We start from the raw sequence: 22,979 nt of genomic DNA on the forward strand, positions 1-22,979 counted from the left end.
GGAATATTAATGATTAAAATAATATAATTACGCTAAAAATACTATAGAATAAGAAATATATGAAAAAATATTTGTTAAATTAAATTGGATATATTTATTACAGAATTATTTTAGTAAACCAATACAAACGGTTACTCCAATTTAAAACATTATATACTGTAGTACTATAATAAAGAGAACTACACTATTCAAATCCAATGTACGAATCCAAAAATATTTAAAACGGAGTATATATTTAAAAAAAACTTGGGTAGTTTAAAGATTGGAACCCTAACCAGCGCCTCCTTCCTTCCCTCCCTCCCTCCCTCCACCACCGATCCTCCATTCACGACGCTATATTGAGGCAGCTGCTAATAGCTGCGCTGCACCGAACATTAACTCTGTCCTATGCTTTTTGCTTCTACCAACTTAGGAGAAGATTAATTAGGTCGCTCTTCAAATTCAGATTTCAATGGGCGCCCCTGACATGGATGAACTCAGTTTCACTGATTCTCAGCTCCACTTTTATGTTAAGGATGCGCTCAAAGCTGCTATTCAGGTAATTATGCATTTTATCAATCATTATTAGCTCGTATGGATGAACTTCTGCTAACTTTTTTTTTGTCCTAATTTCAAGGGTGACTGCGACTTTTACAATCAGCTTGTGGCAGTGATACATCGTAAAGAGCGTCTTTCTGCTGCAGACGTCGCCCTTCTTGTGGTATGTTGTGGCTTTTCGTTACTAAATTTATCACTACTTTATCCAGTAATTTGCTTAATCTTGATTTTTTGTGTTCTAACTTTGCAGACGTGTTTGAAAGCTGTGACTGGAGCAGTATCTTGTATACATATCAGTCATCATAAATCCCTACTTGCTGCAGTTAGTAACAAACCATTTCACTGAATTTGTTATTTCACTATTTCCATTTTTGTTTTAAGCCTTTTTTTTACGTCACAGATATTAAGAATGAGTCTGTGGGATTATGGAACTAATGTGATGGATGCATTGCTTGAGTTGCTCGTTGCTTTGGTACGTGCTGCTATATTTTATGCTCCTTATTTATTGATTCTTTATCCCCTCCTCTCCTTAAAACCTTGGTTATACAGGCTTCATCAAATGGGGAACATGTTAATTTGTGCTTGGAGATGCTTGTGAGCAATTTCGTGCCTCCATCTGCATACTTTGAGAAACACCGAGGTCCATCTAAAAAGAGTGAAGTTCTTGATCGTGTTCATTCAACTTTAATCGACATTGCAAATTTAGTTCCTCTTTCACCGTTGATACTCGAGAAGATAGTAAGAGATAAAATGCCCCATGTATACGTAAAAGAACAGGTAAGATCGTATCTTCGGTTTTGGTTCTTTTAAGAAAATTGGTACTCCCTTCGTCCCGGCTAAGATGACACATTTCTTAGCCGGCATGAGATTTTAGGAGTTATTGGTTAAAGTTTTTAATTGGAGAGAGAAAAGGTGGGTGTAAGTATTAAAATAGAGAGAAATGAAGATGAATATTTTAATATGAGTGAGAAAAAGTGGTTGGGTATATTAATTGGAGAGAGAAAGTTTCAAAAAAAGGAAATGTGTCATCTTAGTTGAGACAAACTAAAAAAGAAAACATGTCATCTTAAGCGGGACGGAGGTTGAGACAAACTAAAAAAGAAAACATGTCATCTTAAGCGGGACGGAGGGAGTATGTTAAGTGTGCGTATTATTCTTCATCAGTACAACTTATAAAAGATTGGAACTATTAGAAGTAATTCAAAATACTCAAATGTGTTTTGTTGCTCTACTTATCAGTACCACATGTTCAGGTCCTTTCAGAAGTGTACTTTTTCCATTCATATGGCCCATTTCCCCTCCTCATACGTTGGCTCTGCCATTATGTGCCTCTTTGTGATAAGGCATGAGAAGTCTCTTATGTAACTGAGGGACCCTATGAGTGTAGTTGTGACTTGTGCTTATGCTGTATTCTCAGTATGAATTATATACCATCATCACGAGGATTATGTTTTGTCAGAAAGCTTTGCATAACACATAAGATGCATTGTTTTTGAAGCAAGAGATTTTTACTGTTCTCTATCTTCTGCGTGCATTATAAGATACTATTAATCTTCTTTTAGCATGCAATAAAACTGTCTTCTTCTAACTTTGGATCTAAAAGGATAAAGGTGCATGATTTAAATTTTAATATGGAACATGTTTTGATGTTACTCATTATCTGTGCAGCCCATTGTGATGTATGTGGAGAATATGCTGAGATTGGAGAGCGGTGCTATGGGTGAACTTGTTGGAAGCATGGCCCTGATTGTGTTAATGGATAAACTAGTAGAATTGGATGTAAGTTACTATAGAGTTTGTATTTGTCAAGACTTTTATGCGTCCTGGCCAGGTTTCATATTCTTGTCTTGTAGGTGGAAATTGCATGGAAGGATATTTTGGAGGACGACTTCCAAAAGGATGTCTTTGATTTTGAACTAGAAGACCTTGCGGAACCTGCAGATAATTTCAATCAAGAAAACAAAGAGGTGTGTTACATGTTTACCTATAGTTATTTCATAAAATTAAATAAAGAGTAAAGCTAGCTAGTTTAGGGAATTTCGTCTTCATCTTATATTTGGTATTGCAACTCATTTTTCCAGTTTACTAGAGAAGCGTCAATGCAAAGGTTTTGTTCTGGGAACCATCCTGAAAAGTTAGATAGTTTGATGGTGCTTACTTTTGAACACCTTAAATGCTGTTTTGAGACCGGTCGTCTGGTTCAGGTAAAATGTTCATTCTGCCTTTTCTTCTGGTTTGTGATGTACTTGTGAGTCTCTTGATTTGCTTATGTTCTGATGGTGCTTTAGGTTTTTGAGATCCTCCTCCAATCATTTCGGATAACAGTTTTGACTGCGTACAAATCAAAATTCGCTCAGGTATTGTGACATTTGTATGTGCAGAAGAATAGATGTGTTTTTGCCCTTTTTATTGCTTGGTGTGACATTTTCCTTCTTATTGCTCTCACTTTTACTAACTGGCATGTTATTCCCACCTGTTTTTGTAGTTTGTCATGTTCTATGCTTGCTCACTGGATCCTGAAAACTGTGGAAAGTTATTTGCCGATGCACTTGTAGATATCTTTGTGAATGGTGTCCATCCTGAATGGAGGTAAATACACGAGGATTTTGTAAAGTTTAATTTGTTACTCTTTGTGCTGTATATTTTTAGTTAGAGATTGATTTTTATATATATACTCCCTCGGTCCACAACAAATTGTCCCATTTATGGATGGCACGGGTTTTAATGAGAAATTGGTAAAGTTAGAGAGAGAAGGAGAAAAAGTGGGTAAAGTGAGAGAGAGAGAGATAGTGGGTAAACTGTATCTCAAAATAGTAAAATGGGACTATTTTTCGTGGGCGGAGGGAGTATATTATGGGGGGGGGTTCTACTTTCTTCATCTTGTTAAGATACTAAGGTTTCATGAATTTTATGCTGCTTTTGTTAGTTTCTGCATGGTAATTATTCTTTTCCCTAGTTTCATAGCAAAATCATGTAGTACTAATTTAAACTGCCCTTGACTATATTAGTCTTGCGAATGCTTTATGCTAAGTGTTCAGTTTTCCCCAGAGGTAATAATTGTTGCAATTTCTACTGGTGACTATGGTATGGCTGGAATATATTCCCCCTTTGCCTTCTTTACTTATTTCTTTTTTGTGATTTGTAGTTCCATGTTTAGCATGTTTGTCCAATCACTTTGCTGAAGATTAACTTTATTACTTGTATTGCAGAATGAGTGCTGTGGCATACCTTGCAAGTTATCTGGCTCGTGCCAAATTTCTTCCTGTCCCTTTGATCGCTATAATGCTGGAACGGTTGTTCTACATCTCATTTTGTTGATATTCAACTAAAATGAAGAAGAATGTACTGAAAACAGTTCATCTTTATTTATCAGTGTTATTATTCATGTTTCAGTGTAGTGGACTGGTGTTCCAAATATTGCAAAAACTGGGGCAGTGACATTAATCCAAAAGCTCAGAAAGTATTCTATGCTGGATGCCAGGTATGATGCTTATATTATTTTCTCATGTATCTATGAACTCTTCTTCATAGGTTTGTCATTTATTGACCACTGATTATGTTTTCATAGGCTGCGTGTCAGTTCTTGTTCAGTTATTCCTATTGCTTATTGTTTCACTTATTTTGCCATAATGTGCCAGTAGGACCTTTATTAATGATCAGATACTGTTCCACAGGCCACGATGTATGTGCTTTGTTTCCGCATGAAACAAATGCTTGCTATTCCTCGGCTGAAGTCCCAACTGCAGCTCATGCAGATTGATGCCATCCTCGGGCATCCTTTGAAACCACTTCAGGTTAAAAGTTGCATTTTCTTAGTTGTTTAAATACTCTGCCAATTTGTTTGAATTTATTCCCTTTGGGGACGAAGGGTTTTGTATAGAAAATTTATTTTGATCCATTTATTCTGCATCTATTCTTTTTCATGTGTTCTGTGACTTACTGTTGTATCTGTTTGTCAACTTTAGTTATTCACACTTATGTTTCCCGTATAGGTATGCCTGCCATCAATTGTAGATGAATTTCTACGGCAGGCGAAAGAAAATCGCGTATGTTTTCTTCCTGAAAGGCTTGCTGACCAAGATTTCCTAGAATCAAAACATTCTACTGTATTTGGTGGGACAGAAAAACTGGGAATGTTTTTCCCGTTTGATCCCATCCTATTGCCAAATTGTGACAGGTACGTTCCTGTCTTATTTGATTCTTGTGTCCCCTTCTTGCTCTACAAATATGGCTATATATTTAGAGGAAATACTGTTTATAAGAATGTTGAACTAGGAGTTTATGTTCTTTGTATTGTTTTGTAGATACATCCGACCAAATTATGTCTACTGGTCAATGGTGAGAAGTAGTTATGACGAGGAAGGCACTAGTGATGAAGATGTTGCTGATGCCTATGATTGTGAAGATGGGATGAGTATTCCAGATGATAGAAGTGGGAAGGGTTGTGATGAGGAAGATTGTGATGCTGATGAGTTTAGTCCTAGTTTTGAAAAGATGTCAATTACCCCTAGGGATTCAAGTCACAGATTTGGGGGCCGAATGCCCTCGAGAATCAGACCTTCAATGAGTCCCGAGTCGTTGTGATTTAGCTCTACTCTCAGCTATATTAATGGTGCTTGGTATATTCATCCACTATTGGTGAATGTAATGTCTTCAAACAATTATTGGTAGTCCATCTCTCTCTCATGTCTGTTTTTAGGAACTGGATGGACGTGAGCGAATTATGTTTAATGTGTATGAATTTTTCACATTTTAGTATATTCAAATATTAGCATAATTGTAATCAATCAGCCTACATTATTTTATTCACAAAGATTGCCTACATCAAAATAAGCAGAAAGACACCATTATATTCACTATATCTACAGCAAGTCTGTTCCCCAATTGCAACTTAGAACGTTATTTCATCAAATAAAATCATATTCATACCCAACACCATTTCATCCGTGGCATATGGTAACATACCATTATTAACTAATGCTAAAAGTAATATATGGTTCGACTCTCCTTGCATCAAGAAACGATGAAGATACACGTTGCGAAAACAATTAATAAAAGAAGAAAAGAAACAAATGCAGTTTCTGGGCACAGCCATTCACAGGCTACAACAATGTGCATGTTTCCGTCTAATCTTTTTATGCAGCGCCCGTCTCAAGCGTGTCGCATATTTAAAGACATGTTGATTCTCATTCTATCCAAGGTAAGGTACACAAGCCCCCACAGCACCGTTGCATTGAGAATCTCTAGTCAAACACGATTTTCATCTACGTGATTTGCTACTTCATTCTGGCTGTCCAGAGGCATGTATTGAGCCATTATAGCCCTGATCTCCGAGTCCATATACGACTAAAACGCAATTAGGGGAAACTTTGTTATGATGGTGAGGAGTTGAGATTCAATATATGTTTCAACTTATATAGTTCTAAGCCATGAAGCAGGAATTTGTATGAAACTGAACCTCTCCAACATGTATTTCAACGAGAGATTCGTACTAGTGATGTTTAGATCGAAAACTTACCCTCAACCTCTGTTTGTACACGAGATAGCCACCACCACCAGCCAAACCTAATACAATCAGAGCAAGCCAAACAGCGCCCCAACCATACTTCACCTCTGAAGCACTCTGACCTGCACAAGAATAGAATACGAATAAAATAAGGAAAATTCACACAGATAAATAGTAAGAACAAATCTTGAAGTTGAACTAACCGATGCAGGTATCATGGTCCCTTATATACAGCCGGCCGCTGCTACAAGTACACTCGTAACTGCCCCATGTGTTTCTGCAGTTGCATTCGTTGCATTGACAAGCTTTCTTCTCCTTACATTCGTTAATATCTGTATGTTAAAAGGTAAACCAAGGTCATACATGCTACACAATAATCTTTCGGCTCCATTTTCGCATCTTTTCAATGAGCAAAAAAAGGACAATATCTTGTTAGAGGCCGTTTACCTTCACAGTTTTTAACACCGTCACCTGTAAATCCTGGAGGACATGTGCATTTTCCATCTTCGCTATCCTGTTATAATACATGTTGAACAATTTCATTCCTATCCAAGTTTAAGAGTGGGATGAGGACAGGAAGTTTTAAGGTTCACTGACCAAACAAGCAGAGAAAGTGACCCCATCCCTCTTTTCATGCCAACAGCCTCCGTTATGTATTCTGCATCGCCCAGGCCCACTGGCTGCACATGCAGAATGAATCTGAATAATATTCTAATAACACTACCTCCATGGCTTAACCAACATACTCGTTCCACCTAAAAAACTGAGGAATTTAAATAACATTTTATGCTACAAAGCTATGAGACAAGATAGATAACTTAAAATTTAAGATTTCCCCAAATAGCAGCGGTTATACAGGCTACGTGAAACACATGTTAGAAAATATATTGAAGAATATGTTGCAAATTGCGATGTGTTTTTGAACTATTAATTAAGAATGAAAATGGTTGTAAGGAATGACAACAAAACAATGGCAGAAGTTTTATTAGTAGATGAGCCGAAATCCATCCCCAATCTCAGACATTTAAAGGGGTGATCTGTGCCTACGTAAGCATAGTAAAACATGCGTACTTTAGGCAACCACTTGTCATTGTGACTGAGGAATTTTAGTGCTCTACATTCTTGGAACCTTAAGAATAAGTTGAACAATGTCTCGTACGGATGCTTAAGTTTCTTGGCTTTCCTTTCAGATCTCAATCACCATCGTGACCAAGATAAACGTAGTTTTAAGGCAAGATAACTTTAACCCATCCCAAACTACTTGGTAAACAAATTAACACATAAAATCCTTAGCATACCCGAACAAGATGTGTAACCATTCCCCTTCAATTGCACACCATTAACTATTGGACATTCACACACTCTTCCTCGAAATGTGTCCTGAACACCCAAAAAAAAGTAAGGGATAAAAGTTGACACAAAATAGTGTTTGTTTAAAAAAAATTATCACCTTGCAAGCTGTAATATTTGCTACCATGTCTTGCCAGCAGCCACCATTATTGTGCAAGCACTCATTCGTTTGTACTTCTGCAGGTAGAGAGTATCAGTTACGAGTTTATAGTCATTCCACTCAACCTTTGAATTACTCAAAAAAAAGCATACCGCCATTTAAACAAACAGATGGCTCTGTAGTTTCTTTAAAACCAGCACATATAGCCTTTGATACGGCACCCTTCTCCAATTTTCCTGAAAGAAGAAGATATGTTAGGGGAAGTTGACATTTGACTACTATAATGCCTATCAACATAAGGCAGCAAACAGACCTCGATATTGGCGGTTATTCACGACAAGTGTAGGCAAAATGGTCACATCACCACGTGATCCTTTACCAATCTACAAAATTTGCACATTTTAGGAATTTGAAATGACTGTTAACAAACCATAACATAAAAGAAAGAATACAAACAATTTTTCTCCCAAAGAGAAGTTCAAATACTCACTTGAGCTTCTTGCTCTTCTTTCAGAACTGGATTGTCAGCATCAGCATCAGGGTCGCCCATGCACTTTTCGATTTTACTCAGATCAAGACCTGGCATGAAAGCAACCATATAATACTTTCATTTTGTGCTAAACCAACATGTTTATGAAGAAAGAGTGAAATCTACCTAAAGATTTGATAACCTCTTCAGCACATTCTTTGCCGTATTTCTTCTCCTTCATGGGGCATCTGATATGGAAATCAGTCACATAGTCCCACCAGACCCACGGCTTTCGGGTCTCGTTGGCCACTCTGAAAACACATAGTTGTCTCAAGTTCTCAAGCACCACATCTTTTCCATCATAACCAGAGCTGAAATCTTGCTCCGGGTCCGGAGCACAGTATCTCCCATGGTTGAGGCACTGGGACTTACATTGTTTGCTCAAGGTGAACGCCTCAGGGCAGTACCACGTTATATAGTGCGGAGTAAACTGGGTATAGCCACCTTGCTCAAGCATTTGGGCTGCACCCTTAAAATCCTTCAAAAACTCCATCAACATATCACACTTAACCCCACACTCATCATTGCTCTTAGTCCACAGTTCATATTCCACTCGATCATCCGGGTGGGGGACGGCTTCCCTCCAGTCGAGGTTTACATTCACCATATCCCCTTTACTCAGCGCTTTCCTTAGTTTCTCACCAAAACTTTTATCAACCAGCGCAGAAGGTATCGTTATATTTTCAATATATTCTGCAGATGCATGACCCTCTTCAGGTGAGTCCATCGTGATCAACGGTTCATCAAGGTGATCAGCCACTAGAACAGCAGCTGCACCAGCATTCTGGGCATTCCAAACTTTTAAAGAAAAAAAGCAATCTGCAACATAGATGATAGATGCAAGTGTTATCTTCGAAGAAACTAACAGATAATCTAACTTAGCTAGATAAACTTTCTAAATTAAGAAAGTTCTCAACAGAAAAAACAAGAATGTCTCACCAATCACAAGATAAAAAATCCTGAAATTGCTTGACACAGAAATTATCCCAACAATCACAAGGGTAGATTAGGAAATAAAATAAATTACCTAATTTAAACCGTCAGGCGCAAAATTAAAATTCATATGCAAATGCAATCCCCCATCCCCCAAAATAAATCGAATTTAAAGGAGGCATACACGATCATTAACAAACCCAAACTCAATTAAGAAAGATCCCATAAAAGCACATCACAATGCAATATCAAATCTAGAGCAAGTTTATCCTCTCTTATACCAAAATAAAATAAAATTGCACACACACATAGAGAGAGAGAAGTACCTCCACGATCAACAAGCACAAAGGTGGGTAAAGCTCCAGGCTTGCTCTTGAAAGAAATCCCAGAAGCTTCAAATTTTTGACAGCCCTTTGTATTGTCCTTTGGATACACCACAGCTCCAGCCATGGTTCCACCATATTGTGGAATCCCAAAGTTGCCGATGGCACTATCGTAATTTCCTTTAATGCTCTCCGGTGTAAACACTCTCAGACTGTTCTTCTCCACCAGAAACTTACACGCCACTAATTCCACCCAAATCAGCACTAGAAAAGGCAGCAAGATTGCAACTTTCGATCTTCCACAACGCCCCATTTCCTTCAACAAGCAAGAAGGCCAAGATTTTGCTAGATTTCTTGTTTCAACTAAAACACGCAGTGCAGTGAGTATTAAGCGTGGGATTTCTATGGTGTTGCGACTTGAAAATGGTGGAAGTCTGAGCAGTGATTTCAGAAAGTGTTACAATTTGAAACGAATTTGACGATATTTTATTAGTATATGCTGGAGTTGTCTGTTTCTTCTTTCTTGAAAATACATAAAACGTTTTTGTGCTGCATATAATATCTTATCACCAAAACAGAAAAAGAATATTTAAGTATTTTGATCAAGAAAATAAATTTGATTACTGAATGCGACCACACTATCGATTTTCTTCATCAAAAGAAACAAAGTGAAAACTTAGAAGCGGAAATAAATGGGAAATTAGCAGAATATCGTGAATGTGGTACGTGTGAATATGTGATGACTGACGATATAAGATTTTTTGTGAAGAAAAAAAAATACATGCAATTTCAATTTCATTCCAGATAAAGTTAAGGTCTTTATATTTTCTTAGATTGATGGGGTAATGGTGTGGTCCCATCACATCTAATTCTAATTTTCTAATTTTATGGAGTTGTTATTTAATTGGATTTTGTTAGGTCGAGGGCTTATATTATTTATACTATGTACCCTAATTTAATAAAAAAAAAGGCTATAATATATCTTAACCAGTAACCACCAATTCCAGCAAGTATAGCAGTACTGATTTTATTTTGTTCCTATTCAATTTTTTTTATATTAGTGATTTCACATAAGTTTTATTTTTGTAATAAGCAATAGTATTAAGTGACTATATAGAACTACTATGATGAGTAAAAAACTGCTTTGCCATTACTGTTAGGCGGTAGTTATTTTTAGAGCAATCCTTATTCTTGATAATTAGTAGTATTTTTATATACATAAACCGCTTAAATTAATAGTATTAATAATGATGATAAAAAAGAAATGGGCCCAATGGAAGCCTTATTGATACCGACTAAATTAATATTCAAAACCTAAAAATATAATAATGTTTAAGCATATTATATCCAATAAATTGTATGGTCGAGGATTTGATATATTATCTACATTTATATAATTAATTGTTTCAACGTGTTTCTCGTTACGTGTCGGTCGTGTGACTCGTGTCTCCGTCGTGAGAAAATGTCAAAATTAGTTTTGAATTGACGAGATTAAAACAATTTTACATGATCTGTTAAAAAATTGCTATGAAATCATGTTGGTGTGCTGCACTCTAATTATCGAACAATTAGTTGATGAGTAAAATACTATATATTAAACCCTTATTAATTGTATGGACTAATTCATTAATTATTTATTTGAATATATTAAAACTATAGAATATTCATTTGTTCTTGATATGATGATTCACATTTGATTAATTCATATCTCATTAGAATGATAGGAATATTGGGAAAAAAATCTAGTATTAATGATAACAAAAATAATAGTACTAATTAATTATTAATATTATCGACTATACGAAGTAAATGTGTCAAATTATACTATTGAATCATACTTTCTACAGAAAATCTAAATTTATATACGTCGAGGCTTCCGTAATATACCCTCAATGAACCAATCTATTAACAAACTGAAAGAAAACTCATAAAATTTATCTCAAACCCTTGATGTTGTCTCCATTTGTAATTTTAATTAAAAATAAAAATATTAAAATGATACTCCACCTTATCTCTTTTGCTAGAGGGCTTACAAATCCAGTTTACATTTATTAAAATAAATATAATTGAGGATAGTAGACCAAAAGCTATGAACGTACAAAAGACACATTAGTTAAAAAACTGAATATCAGTAAAGTTATAAAATGAATTGTTATAAGATATCGGTGGCAGTTAAAACCAAAATATACTAGTTTCAGTTTTCTCTTGATACCGATATGGGACAGTTATATGTTATATTTTTAGTTTCAATTGCCAACAGATTCATATCGATGTCAAAATAATACTGAAATTATGGGTCATTTCTTATTGTTTCAACAATATATCTGGGCTTAAACTTGGATAGCTAGTCTCAATAGAAATTAGAAAATAATATACTTATAATTATTCTGTTGGTTGAAATGACTATGACATAAAGATACACTAATCGGACGTAATACAACCTAATGAATAATGGAGAAATTACACGAAAAAAATTGAATTGAAAATACAATAATCGAAACTATAAACCGTAAAGAAACCCTAATCGCTCGTGAGGATGGACCAGTTGGGCTATCCGAACTTCAGATTCAAATATCGAGATGGATGACTACTACATTTGGCTCGTGGTTTTGATTTATGGTTTTTATGTGTTCCTTTGGAGTTGGTCAGCCCTTGGCCATCATCCTTGTATTTATTTGCTTATTATGTTAGTTTCTCGATTGTTAGATGGGTAGTACCCGGTCTGTGGGGATACCATAGTAGCTTTGTTAGCTCTTGTGATTTGTATCTCTCGTGCGGACCGAGTCACTTTTGGACTTGGTTGATGTATGTTTCTTGGATGTTTTGATATATACAGGTTGGGGGTCTGCCTTAACCCCCCGCTGTGATGGTGTTTGAGGAAAAAAAAAGTTGTAAGCCGAGTCGAGGAGTCCTCTTTCCGCAAGACAAGATACGCCCCGGTAGTGCTCTTGGATTGGCGTGTCGTCCCCAAAGATAAAACAATTTCGCCTTGTTCGTTGTAGCATCACAAACAGAACAAGCTCCGGCGAACTAGATGATTGATGCACTATTTATTAGCACTAAAAATATCTGCGAGCATACATGGTAGATCTAGTATAGCTAAAGGCCAGTACCGAGATATCGAACACAGGGAATAAGATTGCAACTGACTACCATATACTAAGCGTCATATACTATCTAAAGATACATAGATTTTTGGATTGATTATTTAAACTAGAAAGAAATAAATAAACAAATAACAGAAAGCATAAAAACATATGATGCAAAACAGGCGAATGAATGTAGAATTTTAGGATCCAAAACACAATCGACTTCCTTGAATTACGGTCTCTAGAGTTATTAAGTCGGTCATTTAAGTAGATTAAACTCTCTTCCGAGGTGAGAAATCCGTAGATTAGGTGTTGAAATCAAAATCCCCTTTAAATCTCTAACATCTAACTCCAAAAAGATCGTTAAGACCAATGACCTCACGTGAAACCTCAACTCTCCTGAGTTCTATTGAATTAAAGTGTGAATTATCCATTTTCCAAGTCAACTATTTCGTCTCCCAAGTACTCTAATCAACTCTAACATGTATTCAAGAGGTAGCTAATCAATTGAATATAGAAGGCGCAAGGATAAATCAAATAACCACAAGAGCTAACAAGGAAAAATAATTGAATATCTTCACGAAAAATTCCACAATTGATGTTTACTACTCATAGACAAATAAAAACAACGTATAAAAGTACAAGACTTGAAAGAAATTGATAAAACCCAAGGTTGAATCCTCAATCTTCAGTATCTCTTGCTGGATCTGCCGAGCTCCACTCCAATAGAAGATGGATGAATTATGTGTGGAATATGGAATGGAAGAAGGCGTAGAGTGGGAGAAGGATTGTGGGCTCTGAGATGAAGATTATGAATTATGTTAGAGGTATTTATAGGTTGGAAAATGTTTATTTTTGATAATTTCGTGCCCTACAAGAAATGGGAGAGATTTGGCATCACAATATAATAATTTCTTTTCTTCCGTGAATTTCCGCAAGCTTTGACTGCACTGCGCAACGTTCGTAGAATAGTCATAACTTTCTCCACAGAACTCCGATTGAGACGTGCGAGATATCCACGCGAAGCTCTTTTGAAGACAAATAGAATGGTATGCATTAATCACTGATTGGACTTCACATTTGCTGGAAAAATCGGCTTGAACTGATGCTGCTGCACTTAGGACTTTTTTCACATTTTTCTATCATTTATCAACAAACACGACAAAAATACCAAATATATAAAATATGCAATTTAAGAACATAATTTGCATGATTGAAATTTAAAATAAGTCAAATCTAGTCCTTAAAAATATGCAAAATCCTTATTTGTTAATGATGGCGAGGGTAGAGCTTCGACGAAAGACTATGCAAAGAGGGTAGCACAAATGCTATGCTTGGTTTGCTTGTATTGTGAGTAGAGAATGCAATGGATGCATGCCTATTTATAGGCCAAGTCCACTCATTGGTATTGATGGAGTCAATAGTCATTATGTGTGTCATGATGACTTGACTGTAACCGCCAGTTTATAACCAAGAATCCATGATTGTGGCATGTGGAATATTATTTACAGAAGATATAGGAATAATTTAAATAAATGATCCTAATGCATGGCAAGAAATTATTTTATATGTTTATAATCAATTAATGGTCATTAATATATATATATACACATGAAAGCAAAAATACTGAAAACTGAAATTATTTTTAATCATCAATTAATTTTTGGACAAAATCACTCCCCCCATCCACGAAAAATAGACATTGTGAATGACACGCGTTTTAATGTGAAATTGGTAAAGTAAGTGAAAAGGGGAAAAAATACTAACAGAGAAGTAGTATTAGTGGAATATGAGGTTCATATTATTAGTAGTGTTTAATTGTGTCACGTAGTAAATGTGGGGTCCTTTTTCAAACTTGGTCTATTTTTTGTGGAAAACCAAAAATGGCAAATGTGGTTTATTTTTTGTGGACGGATGAGGGAGTAGAATATATGGATTTCTATCAATTAACCATGAATTCATGGTGTGGTATTTACAGATATAGGAATAATTTAAATAAATGATCTTATGCATGCCAGGAAACTTTTTTATATGGTACCGTAATAATCAATTAATGGTCACTATTATACATATACACACATCAAACCAAAATACTTGATTGATTCCAACGTACAAATGGCAAGGCTCGAGGCATCTTTCTTCGCACTTATCATTTGTTTCACTCTTATTTCAGGTACAAGTATATTATTAATTACATTTGGAAGAATATATATATTGGTGTATCCTAATCCAAGTTTATACATATTCAATTGTATTACATGTGCATTCATGTAATACACATGTTTTTGCTTACGAAGAGCATCCACATCGGTGAGCACAAGCTCGTCCGTCCGTGCCAGCGGCGCGGATGAGCTGTCCGCCGCTGCACTCTTGCCGCTGGCACGGCGCTGCTCGATGCATCGAGCACGTCCGTGTCAGCGAGCAGGAGACGTGTCAGCTTCCTATTGGCCAACGGCATAGTCGTCGGCAATTTAAATTTAAAAAAAATTCGGATTTTTATGCTGTTGGCAATTGATTTTTTTTTTAAATCAGATTTTAATTAAAAAATCTTATTAAAAAAAATATTTTCCCACTTCCCAAAAAATTATATCCGTTTTCTACCCACTTTTAATTTATTTTTCAATTTTTTCCCCCAAAAATACACATTTTCATCTATAAATACTCCCACTTCCACACCAAAAATTCACACCACACTACACAATTCTCATCTAAATTCTCTCATTTCCATTCTCAATTCTCAATCTTTCTTTCACTCTTACTCTTACAACAAAACAATGTCCGGCCACGGCGATCACCCCCCCGGCTCCCACTGTTGGAACCCCGATTGGTTCGATTCACAACCGTTTCCTAGTCCGGAAATGGAATATTCGGCCCCTCCTCAAACCCAAGGTTCGGAAGTTCCGGGTGGCTACCGGCTTTACCGGATCGAAGACCAAGATGCCCCCGAAGGACAATACAGGTGGACACCCGAGCCTAGAGCGAGGTCGAGCGGCCCCTCCCAAACTTCGACTCCTCCTACTCGCGGTGTCCGCACACCGTACACTCCGACGGAGATGGAGCAATTGTTCAAAGCGTTCTTGTCAATCTCCGAAGATCCGGAGGTTGGCACGAACCAATCCGGCGATCATTATTGGTGGCACATCTGTCGCCGGTACAATGAAAATCGGCCGACTGGAACAATCGAGCGCAACGAGAGTATGGTGCGCAACGCCATATACAGAGCCAACGAAGAAATCCAAAAGTTCCAGGGGTATTACCTCCAGGAAGAGCGGTCGGCGGGGAGCGGCTGGAGCGAGGTCGACATCATCAGTTCAGCCTTGTCGACCTACCAATCCATGAACTACAAGCCGTTCAAGTACCTCAACATTTGGCAGGAGACGCGGTCGCATCCGAAGTATAGGGGAGGCGTAACATCCTCCTCTAGCGGCTCCTCCAAACGGTCAAGGTCGGTATTCCTATCCGACGCCGGCTCCGAAGACGTGGCTAGCCAACTTGCCGGAGCTAACTTGGGTATCCCCGACGCCGGCCCGAGCGGTTCCCAACGCCGAACGCAAGGAAGGAAGAAGGCGGCGGCCAACCGCCGTCGCGCCGCGACTCCATCCGCCCCCACTCCCGAACCGGCTCCCGCTCCCTATGTGCCACCTTAACCCCCCACCAACTCGTTGTGGGGGGTTTTGGCCCAATTCAATTTGGTCGATAGGTCAAATATGACCCCCAAGCAACTTCGATCGCATGTGGCGATGATACGGGGTCTCCAAAGAACGTTGGGGGTATTGCCGGATGATGACTAGTCTTCCCTGTGGGCATTTTTACGCTTAAATTACGTAATTTTTATTTTTTAGGAGTTTAAGTATGTAAGTTTTATTTTTTAGGATTTTAAGTATGTAATTTTTATTTTTAGTATTTTAATTATGCAATTTTTATTTTTTAGGAATTTAATTATGTAATTTTTTATTTTTTTGTAATTTGTAATATTATTCCGGGTATTTTTAATGTATTTTAATTTTTGGAAATGTTTTTATTTAAATTGAATAATGGAATGGTGGGACCCTTGTACCCGTTCTTGCGGAAGAGCACGAATGTGGGTGTTGTGCTCTTGCCTAAGAGCAGACAGAAAAAGTGGGGTCGGGCCCACATCCGTGCTTATTGGCAAGAGCACGGGTGTGAATGTTCTCAGAATCAAATTTATTTTCTTGTACTGGCATTAGAAGTCTCATTTTATTATATTGATGAGTCTTAAGTAATATTTCTTTGTATTATTTGGTAAGTGAAACTTATATTTTAGACATTACAAGCTTATATTGCACCCACTTATTCCATCCATAGCAAATTCAGTTAAATGATAATTCCTATGTTTTCCCTTCTAATATGAGTACACTATTTTCGAATGATTGTATCCTATGAGTGATCAATTATTTTCAAGACATCAAAATACGTAGATAAAATTAAATTAAATTTAGTTGTTGACCGCAGGTTGTTTGACTCGCGGGGGAAAAATTTGTTCGTTTGATTTGGCTGCTCCTTGTAATATAAAAGATCCAAATTCATGTGTAAATGTGTGCAAGAAAAGTGGTCTTGGAGGATCCAATTTTGTTGCTGCATATTGTGGCATTAATTTCAAGAGATCTACCTTTTTACTTGTACTTATAATTGTTAACCAAATATAAATTGGAAACTTTCTTTTCTTACTGTATATTGTTATTTTGTGTTAACTCTATTTCTCACAAAATGCAAAACGAAAAATGGCAATTAAATTTTAATTGAATTGTTGCTGCACTTGGTTGAATTCTTCCTTTTTCTAATTCATTATTACTCCATTATTAAAATTTATAACCTTTGTATATGCATACACATGGCAGACGAACAAAATTAATTTCTACTATACAATCAGGGGTTTTGGCTTGTCTTTGCAAAGAATGCATCGATTGGAATGTGCTTACCCGGTGAAGGAGAAGATCTTTTCTGCTTCTTTTTCTTTCGATTGCTCATATCGCCCTTCTCCGCGAATCTGGCACAAGTATTCAGCGTTTAAAGTTTGGAAATTGTGTACTACTATGAAACTTGTGATGATAAACCTGAACGAATACATATGAATCAATCACCTTAGGTTAGGAGGCTTGACTAGTCTGTTTCTGTTGCTTGACTCCTCATCTTGCAGCCGCTCAGCGAGATGGAAATCAAAATGCTCTTGCCTTTCCTCGATAAAGCTGGGAGGAAGTTCGGTTCCACATACAGAGCATTGGTAGTCATTCAACCAATATATGGTATCTCTGAGATTTAGTGAAGACCCTGCCTCGCCGTCACTGCACTTTCTCTTCTGTTGATCAAAACTAGTTTCCTCACACAGCCCAGATGACGAATCTCTTTCTACTAATCGACCAGTTCCTGTTGGAAGACGATCTGTCACAGCTCCAACTGTATCGTGATGTGAAACCTAACACAAAAAAATTCAAGAAAAATCTGGTCAGTGTTTTAATAAACAAAGACGGTATAAACTCAGCTGAATTAGAATACCATGACTTAAATACGCACCTTTTCATTCAAATTGTCAATCTGGAGATTAGAAGTTTCTCGAGTTTCGGATTCACTGTGAAAATTCCTTGTGCCCATGTGTTCAGAATCATGTATCCGGTAGGTATCTGCAAAATCAATTGATTTGGATGGCTCGTGTATATCACTACATAAACTGGACTCTCTGTCGATGATGGCTAGAGCATCATCACTGATAGTGGACTCTGACTGCACTTGAGCTCCCAGCCCTCGTCGTGAAGTATCATCTCCCCCCAGAAAGTTAGAAAGTGTCTTTTGTTTAGGATCAGCTGCAACACATTCTCTGCCTTCACCGAAGTTTGACATCCGCAGTCCTAATGCAGAATATGGATAAATAGCCAAGATCAACGTATGAAGCATATAATTGATAAAAATGTTGCAATTCGTACAAAGGATTAGTATTGGTCCCTACGAAAAATTTCTTAAAAAGATCACAATATTATACCAAATGATCCTACCCATTAGTCTGAGTGACACCGGAAGTTCAGCCTTGAGCAGTTTTTTCGCTTGTTTCAAAATTTCCTCACTTGAGCAAGTATTATATGGAAGAGTCACTGCCCGAGTTCGAACCTGGAGTATCCATATTATAGAAAAGAAAAAATGCAACAGCATTTGATTGCCAGACTGAGTACAAATGAACTCACGGGAAACTTATAGAGCACAATCTCTACAAATGTGGCTCATCTATCGAGAATTACAACAGTGCATCAAATCATACCTCAAAACTTGATGTTTTCAACTTTAATGTCAATGTTCTTCCACGGATGCCTTCTTTCTTCAAGTCAGAAGAAAGATTTTCTGAAAGATCAACTGCAGAAAGAATTTTCCCTTGCTCAGATGAGAATGTGATTGAAGACTGTCCAGCAAACAGAAGGTCAATCTCAACTTTTCATATAAACATTAGAGAAGAGAATGCATAAGGTCAATCTCAACTTTGCATATTAACATTAGAAAAGAGAATACATTGCACGTACAGAGACCTATATGATTAGGGATACATGATGGGTAAAGTTGAGAGAGCTTTTTTCACCTAATTTCTGGAATATTGATGCCTCGTCTCCTGTAGGTGAGAATGTTCTTTCAGTACTCATACTTTTCCTCTGGGACGCTTGAGGTGTATCTGTCCTCCCAATCCCCAAACTGACAGATAAAAAGAAATCTGCAAAGGAAGCAAATAATTTCTAATCTAATAGGAATGGTATTGTAGAAATACTGAAATAATACAGCAGGTTTTGAAGAACTATGTGATATACATCTCAGAATGATCAGCTTAACTAGTTGAAGAGCATCTCAAAATCCTCCAGAGCAAACTCGGGAGGATAACCAATACCAATGGGATTCTCACACAAAAACCCAGAGAGTTACAAGAAAGAGAGTACAAACCAGCAGATGCATGAGAAAATAATGCGCAGATGAAACTACTTTTCTGCAGCATTTCCTCACATGTTGTAATTCCAAGCACTCCTTTCAAAATATTTTCAGTAACCTTACCAATGCCCCCAATCTACAAATAGACACTTGGAATGAGGATAGATAAGTCTCAACTTTCAATATTATTATCACAAAGAGATAGAGAAGTACCTTCCTTATAGGTAATGATGATATAAATGTTACAACAGCAACACGCTCATTTGGCAAAACAAACTGACCATTTGGCTTATTGATATCTGAACAAACCTGTGTAAAAGTAGGCAAATAAAGACATTAACTAATAGTACTAGTGGCGCAGCCACATGGTCTTCAGGTGGGGCATTTGCCCCCTCTCAAGCTTTTACTATATTTTGTTTAATAAATTTGCAAATTTATTCATATTTCTTTATAAATGCCCCTCTCAATTCCTCAAATTTTACTCATGTATACTTTTTCCCCTCCCATTTTCCTCAAATTTAAAACCACACACTAGATTATGGCAGTATGCTTATATGTGAAGCCGTAATTAATTGTGATACATAAAAAGAGAGTGTATAAGCACTTGCCAATGATGGGTAAAGTATCAAAGTTAGTCAAATAAAGCCATTGTCATATTTGTTCAAAAGCTTTACTCGTGATTTCTGGTGAACAGATATAGAATTCAGCAGATTCCACTTTCTCCCCGAGTAGCATTAGATAAAAGCCTCTCTATTACATAGGCTCCACAAGTAAGTTTTGCTAGGATCCTAACTTCGGATTTGAGTCACCAGGAGATAATATATACTATGCGTTATAAGTTTTTAATACCTAATATAATTCCAAAAGAATGGTTGGTAGATTTTTATAGTCTTACTACTGATATAGAAGATGTCAAAAGCCTACATTAGTCAAGGTGAAAGAATAGTCATTCAGAATAGTTTTCGCAAAAACAGAGAGCTTGTTATGAAAGGCACTAACATCGAATAGAATTCATAAATACTGAGCCTATTAATTAATATACTATATATTAGAACTGCAATTTCAGCAGTTCCGGATAAGCCAGGCAAAAGATTGAGTTATGCATTACACGAGTGGTGACATCGAATTAAGCAACCAAGTTAACATAAGTCTTTGATGTTGTCACTAAGCACCTTGGCAAGCAAGCGATTTGGTGCCACCCCAGCACTACATGTGAGTCCAGTCTCCCTGTGAACACTTTCTCTGAGCTCTTCAGCCACCTTAGGAAATTAATGATCAGGAATTTATGAAAAAGTAAGTAGAAAAAATAGAAAGCAGAGATGAAATAATAACGAACAGCATTTAACAGAATAGGTATCATCGTGACATACTTGTCCACCAGTCATTCCCTTTTCATTGCAGAAATTTGTTATATCTAGGTAAGCCTCATCCAAACTGGCAGCTAGAAAGTTGGGATCATACCTCTCGAAAACTAAATGCAAACAAGTGCATAGAAGAATTCAGTAAAAAGTATAAATATCCATATCAAAGACAACCCAGTTACCCAGAGGAGAGTGCAACATTTATAACCTTTCCTAGTTAAACCGCTAAAATGATTGTACTTCTTGAAGTCTGTTGGAACAAAAATTAGTTCAGGACACAGTTTACGTGCAATAAATCCAGGCATTGCAGCTCTAACCCCAAATTTCCTTGCCTACAAAAGACAGTTGTGCCTCATCATGTAACTACCAAACTGTATTACAAGATCAACCAACAACCATTGTGATCTATTTAACCCTCATTCAGATGCACCAACCTCATAATTAGCAGTAGATAGCATAGACATGCTACCAACAGCCATTGGTTTGCCTTCTAGAGAAGGATTGCTCAGTGTTTCAACAGCTGCATAAAAAGCATCCATATCTACATGTAACCAAATCCTTGACAGATCACGGGTGGCTTCCAATCCTGTAATTTTTCTATCAGCAATCTGCAAAAGATGTTTAAATTCCCATCATAGTTCATAATATATGTGGCCTAGGTAGGATAGACTATCCAAAAGAAGCTTCACTTGTTCTACTCATGCAAATTCCCCCATTTATTGCCTTCTTCAAGTATTCAAACTTCATTAAAACTTCCAATTATGAGCCTAATTATATAATCGAACTTCTCTCTGAGTCAAGTCTATAACTTTTTGAGACAGGCATAATAATAAGCAACTCCAACACATTATAACTACTCGTTACAACTCTTCATCATTTTTCCACCTGTGACTAATTTATACCTTCCGATGGTGTGATAAATCTGAGTCGGTAAGCTTAGCTAGCTGCGCCCGGAAGCTCTCGATTTTCTGCTTCATGTAAGCTTCTTTCTTTTCCTCGTGTTCAAAATACTTGGAGCCCTTGCTCATCTCATAAACCACCCTCTGCACTTTCTCCTTGTCCACCCCTTCCATCCCTAGAAAAATAAAATTAAGACCTTATAAACTGAATCGCCTAAATGAATCAAATAGAATCATCAACGGAACAGATGACGAGCATAAGTCCAGTAATATTGGGGAGATTGAATAGTAATATTGAAATTTCAATTGAAGAGAAAGAAGAAACCTGCTTTCGCGTTGGTATAAACAGTGTTGTAGGATTGCCATGGTCGAGCGGAATCATTCCCTGAATTTGATTTTTCATCATTTTCAATTTCTTCCATTGCTTTGGTGAAGCAATTGAGGATTTGAGGAGTGGACGACAGAGTTGAAAAACTCAATAATTTAATTCACTGAATTGTAATAAGCGAGAAATGCCGGGTTCTTTTTACAAATCGAAAAGGCGCCAAAATTAAAAAATATACGAGGGACCAAAGGAAAATATATATATTCCTACTTATTATGTAGACTTTTAGAATCTTGCCATATAAGTTATATGCGAAACTAATAAATATGCAAACTGTGTACAAAATTTTCAAATCTTATTTTTTTCAGTTCCAATATATCCAAAAATTTGAATTTATGTTATAATATGTATTATACATGTATCATGCATGATGATGTTTTCTTCATAACACATCCCATAAAAATAGTTTATTTTTTCATTTTAGTATGTCCCACAAAATTAATGTTCTCTTTATATTTGGTAAGTTTTTTCTCCCTCATAAAATGTGTCTAATTCTTTACTAGCAATAATTCAACTTTATTTTATTTCTTTTATATTTTACCATTTTTATATTAAAATTTGTGTCATTTTTAAAGTATCTATTTCTACGATGGAGAGAGTATTTTTAAAGTGAGATAGAAAACTAATCATATTTCTTTTATATTGCTACATAAACTGCCATTCATTTTGCTTATCACTCACTTGTATTAAGGCAAAAAAATTTTTAAGACATATACTCAAAATGGTACTCCCTCGTCCCATAAAAACATGTGTACACTCTATTTTAGTTCGTCCCACAAAAATATATGCATTCTATTTTTAGAAAGTTATAGTATCAATTTAGTAATATAAGTCTCACTATCCACTAACTCTATTTTAACTACTATTCTCCTCATCTCTTACCTTACCATATCATTCTCCTAATCTCTCTTACTTTACCAATTTTATCTTAATTCTCGTACCATCTCATTTGTCCATATTTTTATGGGACGGAGGGTATTAAATTTGAGTTTTGTAAATAGTTGATTAAAATTACTTTTTGGGTATAGCATATACTCCCTTCATTCCAT

At 36.5% G+C, this 22,979-nt stretch overlaps 3 protein-coding genes across 3 annotated transcripts; 1 reads left to right on the top strand and 2 right to left on the bottom strand.

Annotated features, from left to right (window-relative positions):
• The first annotated feature begins 261 nt into the window (after positions 1–261).
• Positions 262–5,324, top strand: LOC121807271 (RNA polymerase I-specific transcription initiation factor RRN3-like). Its single transcript, XM_042207488.1, has 15 exons — positions 262–538; positions 617–700; positions 788–859; positions 938–1,009; positions 1,087–1,314; positions 2,206–2,316; positions 2,391–2,504; positions 2,619–2,741; positions 2,826–2,894; positions 3,023–3,126; positions 3,747–3,830; positions 3,931–4,018; positions 4,212–4,331; positions 4,530–4,714; positions 4,842–5,324. Exons 1-15 carry the CDS (start codon positions 452–454, stop codon positions 5,119–5,121), a joined length of 1,821 nt encoding a protein of 606 aa, XP_042063422.1. The 5' UTR covers positions 262–451; the 3' UTR covers positions 5,122–5,324.
• A 97-nt stretch (positions 5,325–5,421) lies between these two features.
• On the bottom strand, positions 5,422–9,978 carry LOC121807270 (vacuolar-sorting receptor 3-like). Its single transcript, XM_042207487.1, has 12 exons — positions 9,282–9,978; positions 8,149–8,841; positions 7,984–8,072; positions 7,807–7,876; positions 7,646–7,729; positions 7,494–7,570; positions 7,342–7,423; positions 6,641–6,723; positions 6,491–6,557; positions 6,247–6,375; positions 6,056–6,165; positions 5,422–5,883 (listed from the first exon to the last, which is right to left on the bottom strand). Exons 1-12 carry the CDS (start codon positions 9,589–9,591, stop codon positions 5,785–5,787), a joined length of 1,893 nt encoding a protein of 630 aa, XP_042063421.1. The 5' UTR covers positions 9,592–9,978; the 3' UTR covers positions 5,422–5,784.
• A 7,166-nt stretch (positions 9,979–17,144) lies between these two features.
• LOC121806743 (DNA polymerase kappa) lies at positions 17,145–22,026 on the bottom strand. Its single transcript, XM_042206877.1, has 14 exons — positions 21,871–22,026; positions 21,549–21,721; positions 21,081–21,254; positions 20,855–20,978; positions 20,656–20,756; positions 20,458–20,544; positions 19,499–19,594; positions 19,301–19,421; positions 18,948–19,076; positions 18,636–18,727; positions 18,376–18,487; positions 17,900–18,231; positions 17,470–17,801; positions 17,145–17,375 (listed from the first exon to the last, which is right to left on the bottom strand). Exons 1-14 carry the CDS (start codon positions 21,965–21,967, stop codon positions 17,255–17,257), a joined length of 2,091 nt encoding a protein of 696 aa, XP_042062811.1. The 5' UTR covers positions 21,968–22,026; the 3' UTR covers positions 17,145–17,254.
• Positions 22,027–22,979: the final 953 nt, after the last annotated feature.

This window comes from Salvia splendens, chromosome 6 (genome assembly GCF_004379255.2).
Source record: "Salvia splendens isolate huo1 chromosome 6, SspV2, whole genome shotgun sequence".
In the NCBI taxonomy this organism is placed as follows: Eukaryota; Viridiplantae; Streptophyta; class Magnoliopsida; order Lamiales; family Lamiaceae; genus Salvia; species Salvia splendens.

Coding starts and splice junctions, on each gene's coding strand:
- LOC121807270 (XM_042207487.1), bottom strand. CDS start 9,591: ATGGGGCGTTGTGGAAGATCGAAAGTTGCAATCTTGCTGCCTTTTCTA. Junction 6,724..7,341: donor TGGTTACACATCTTGTTCGG/GTATGCTAAGGA, acceptor CTGCATGTGCAG/CCAGTGGGCCTGGGCGATGC. Junction 6,558..6,640: donor TCACTTTCTCTGCTTGTTTG/GTCAGTGAACCT, acceptor GTATTATAACAG/GATAGCGAAGATGGAAAATG.
- LOC121806743 (XM_042206877.1), bottom strand. CDS start 21,967: ATGGAAGAAATTGAAAATGATGAAAAATCAAATTCAGGGAATGATTCC. Junction 18,728..18,947: donor ATCAATATTCCAGAAATTAG/GTGAAAAAAGCT, acceptor TTCTTTCTGCAG/TTGATCTTTCAGAAAATCTT. Junction 18,232..18,375: donor GGTGTCACTCAGACTAATGG/GTAGGATCATTT, acceptor ATTCTGCATTAG/GACTGCGGATGTCAAACTTC.
- LOC121807271 (XM_042207488.1), top strand. CDS start 452: ATGGGCGCCCCTGACATGGATGAACTCAGTTTCACTGATTCTCAGCTC. Junction 1,010..1,086: donor TTGAGTTGCTCGTTGCTTTG/GTACGTGCTGCT, acceptor TTGGTTATACAG/GCTTCATCAAATGGGGAACA. Junction 4,715..4,841: donor CTATTGCCAAATTGTGACAG/GTACGTTCCTGT, acceptor ATTGTTTTGTAG/ATACATCCGACCAAATTATG.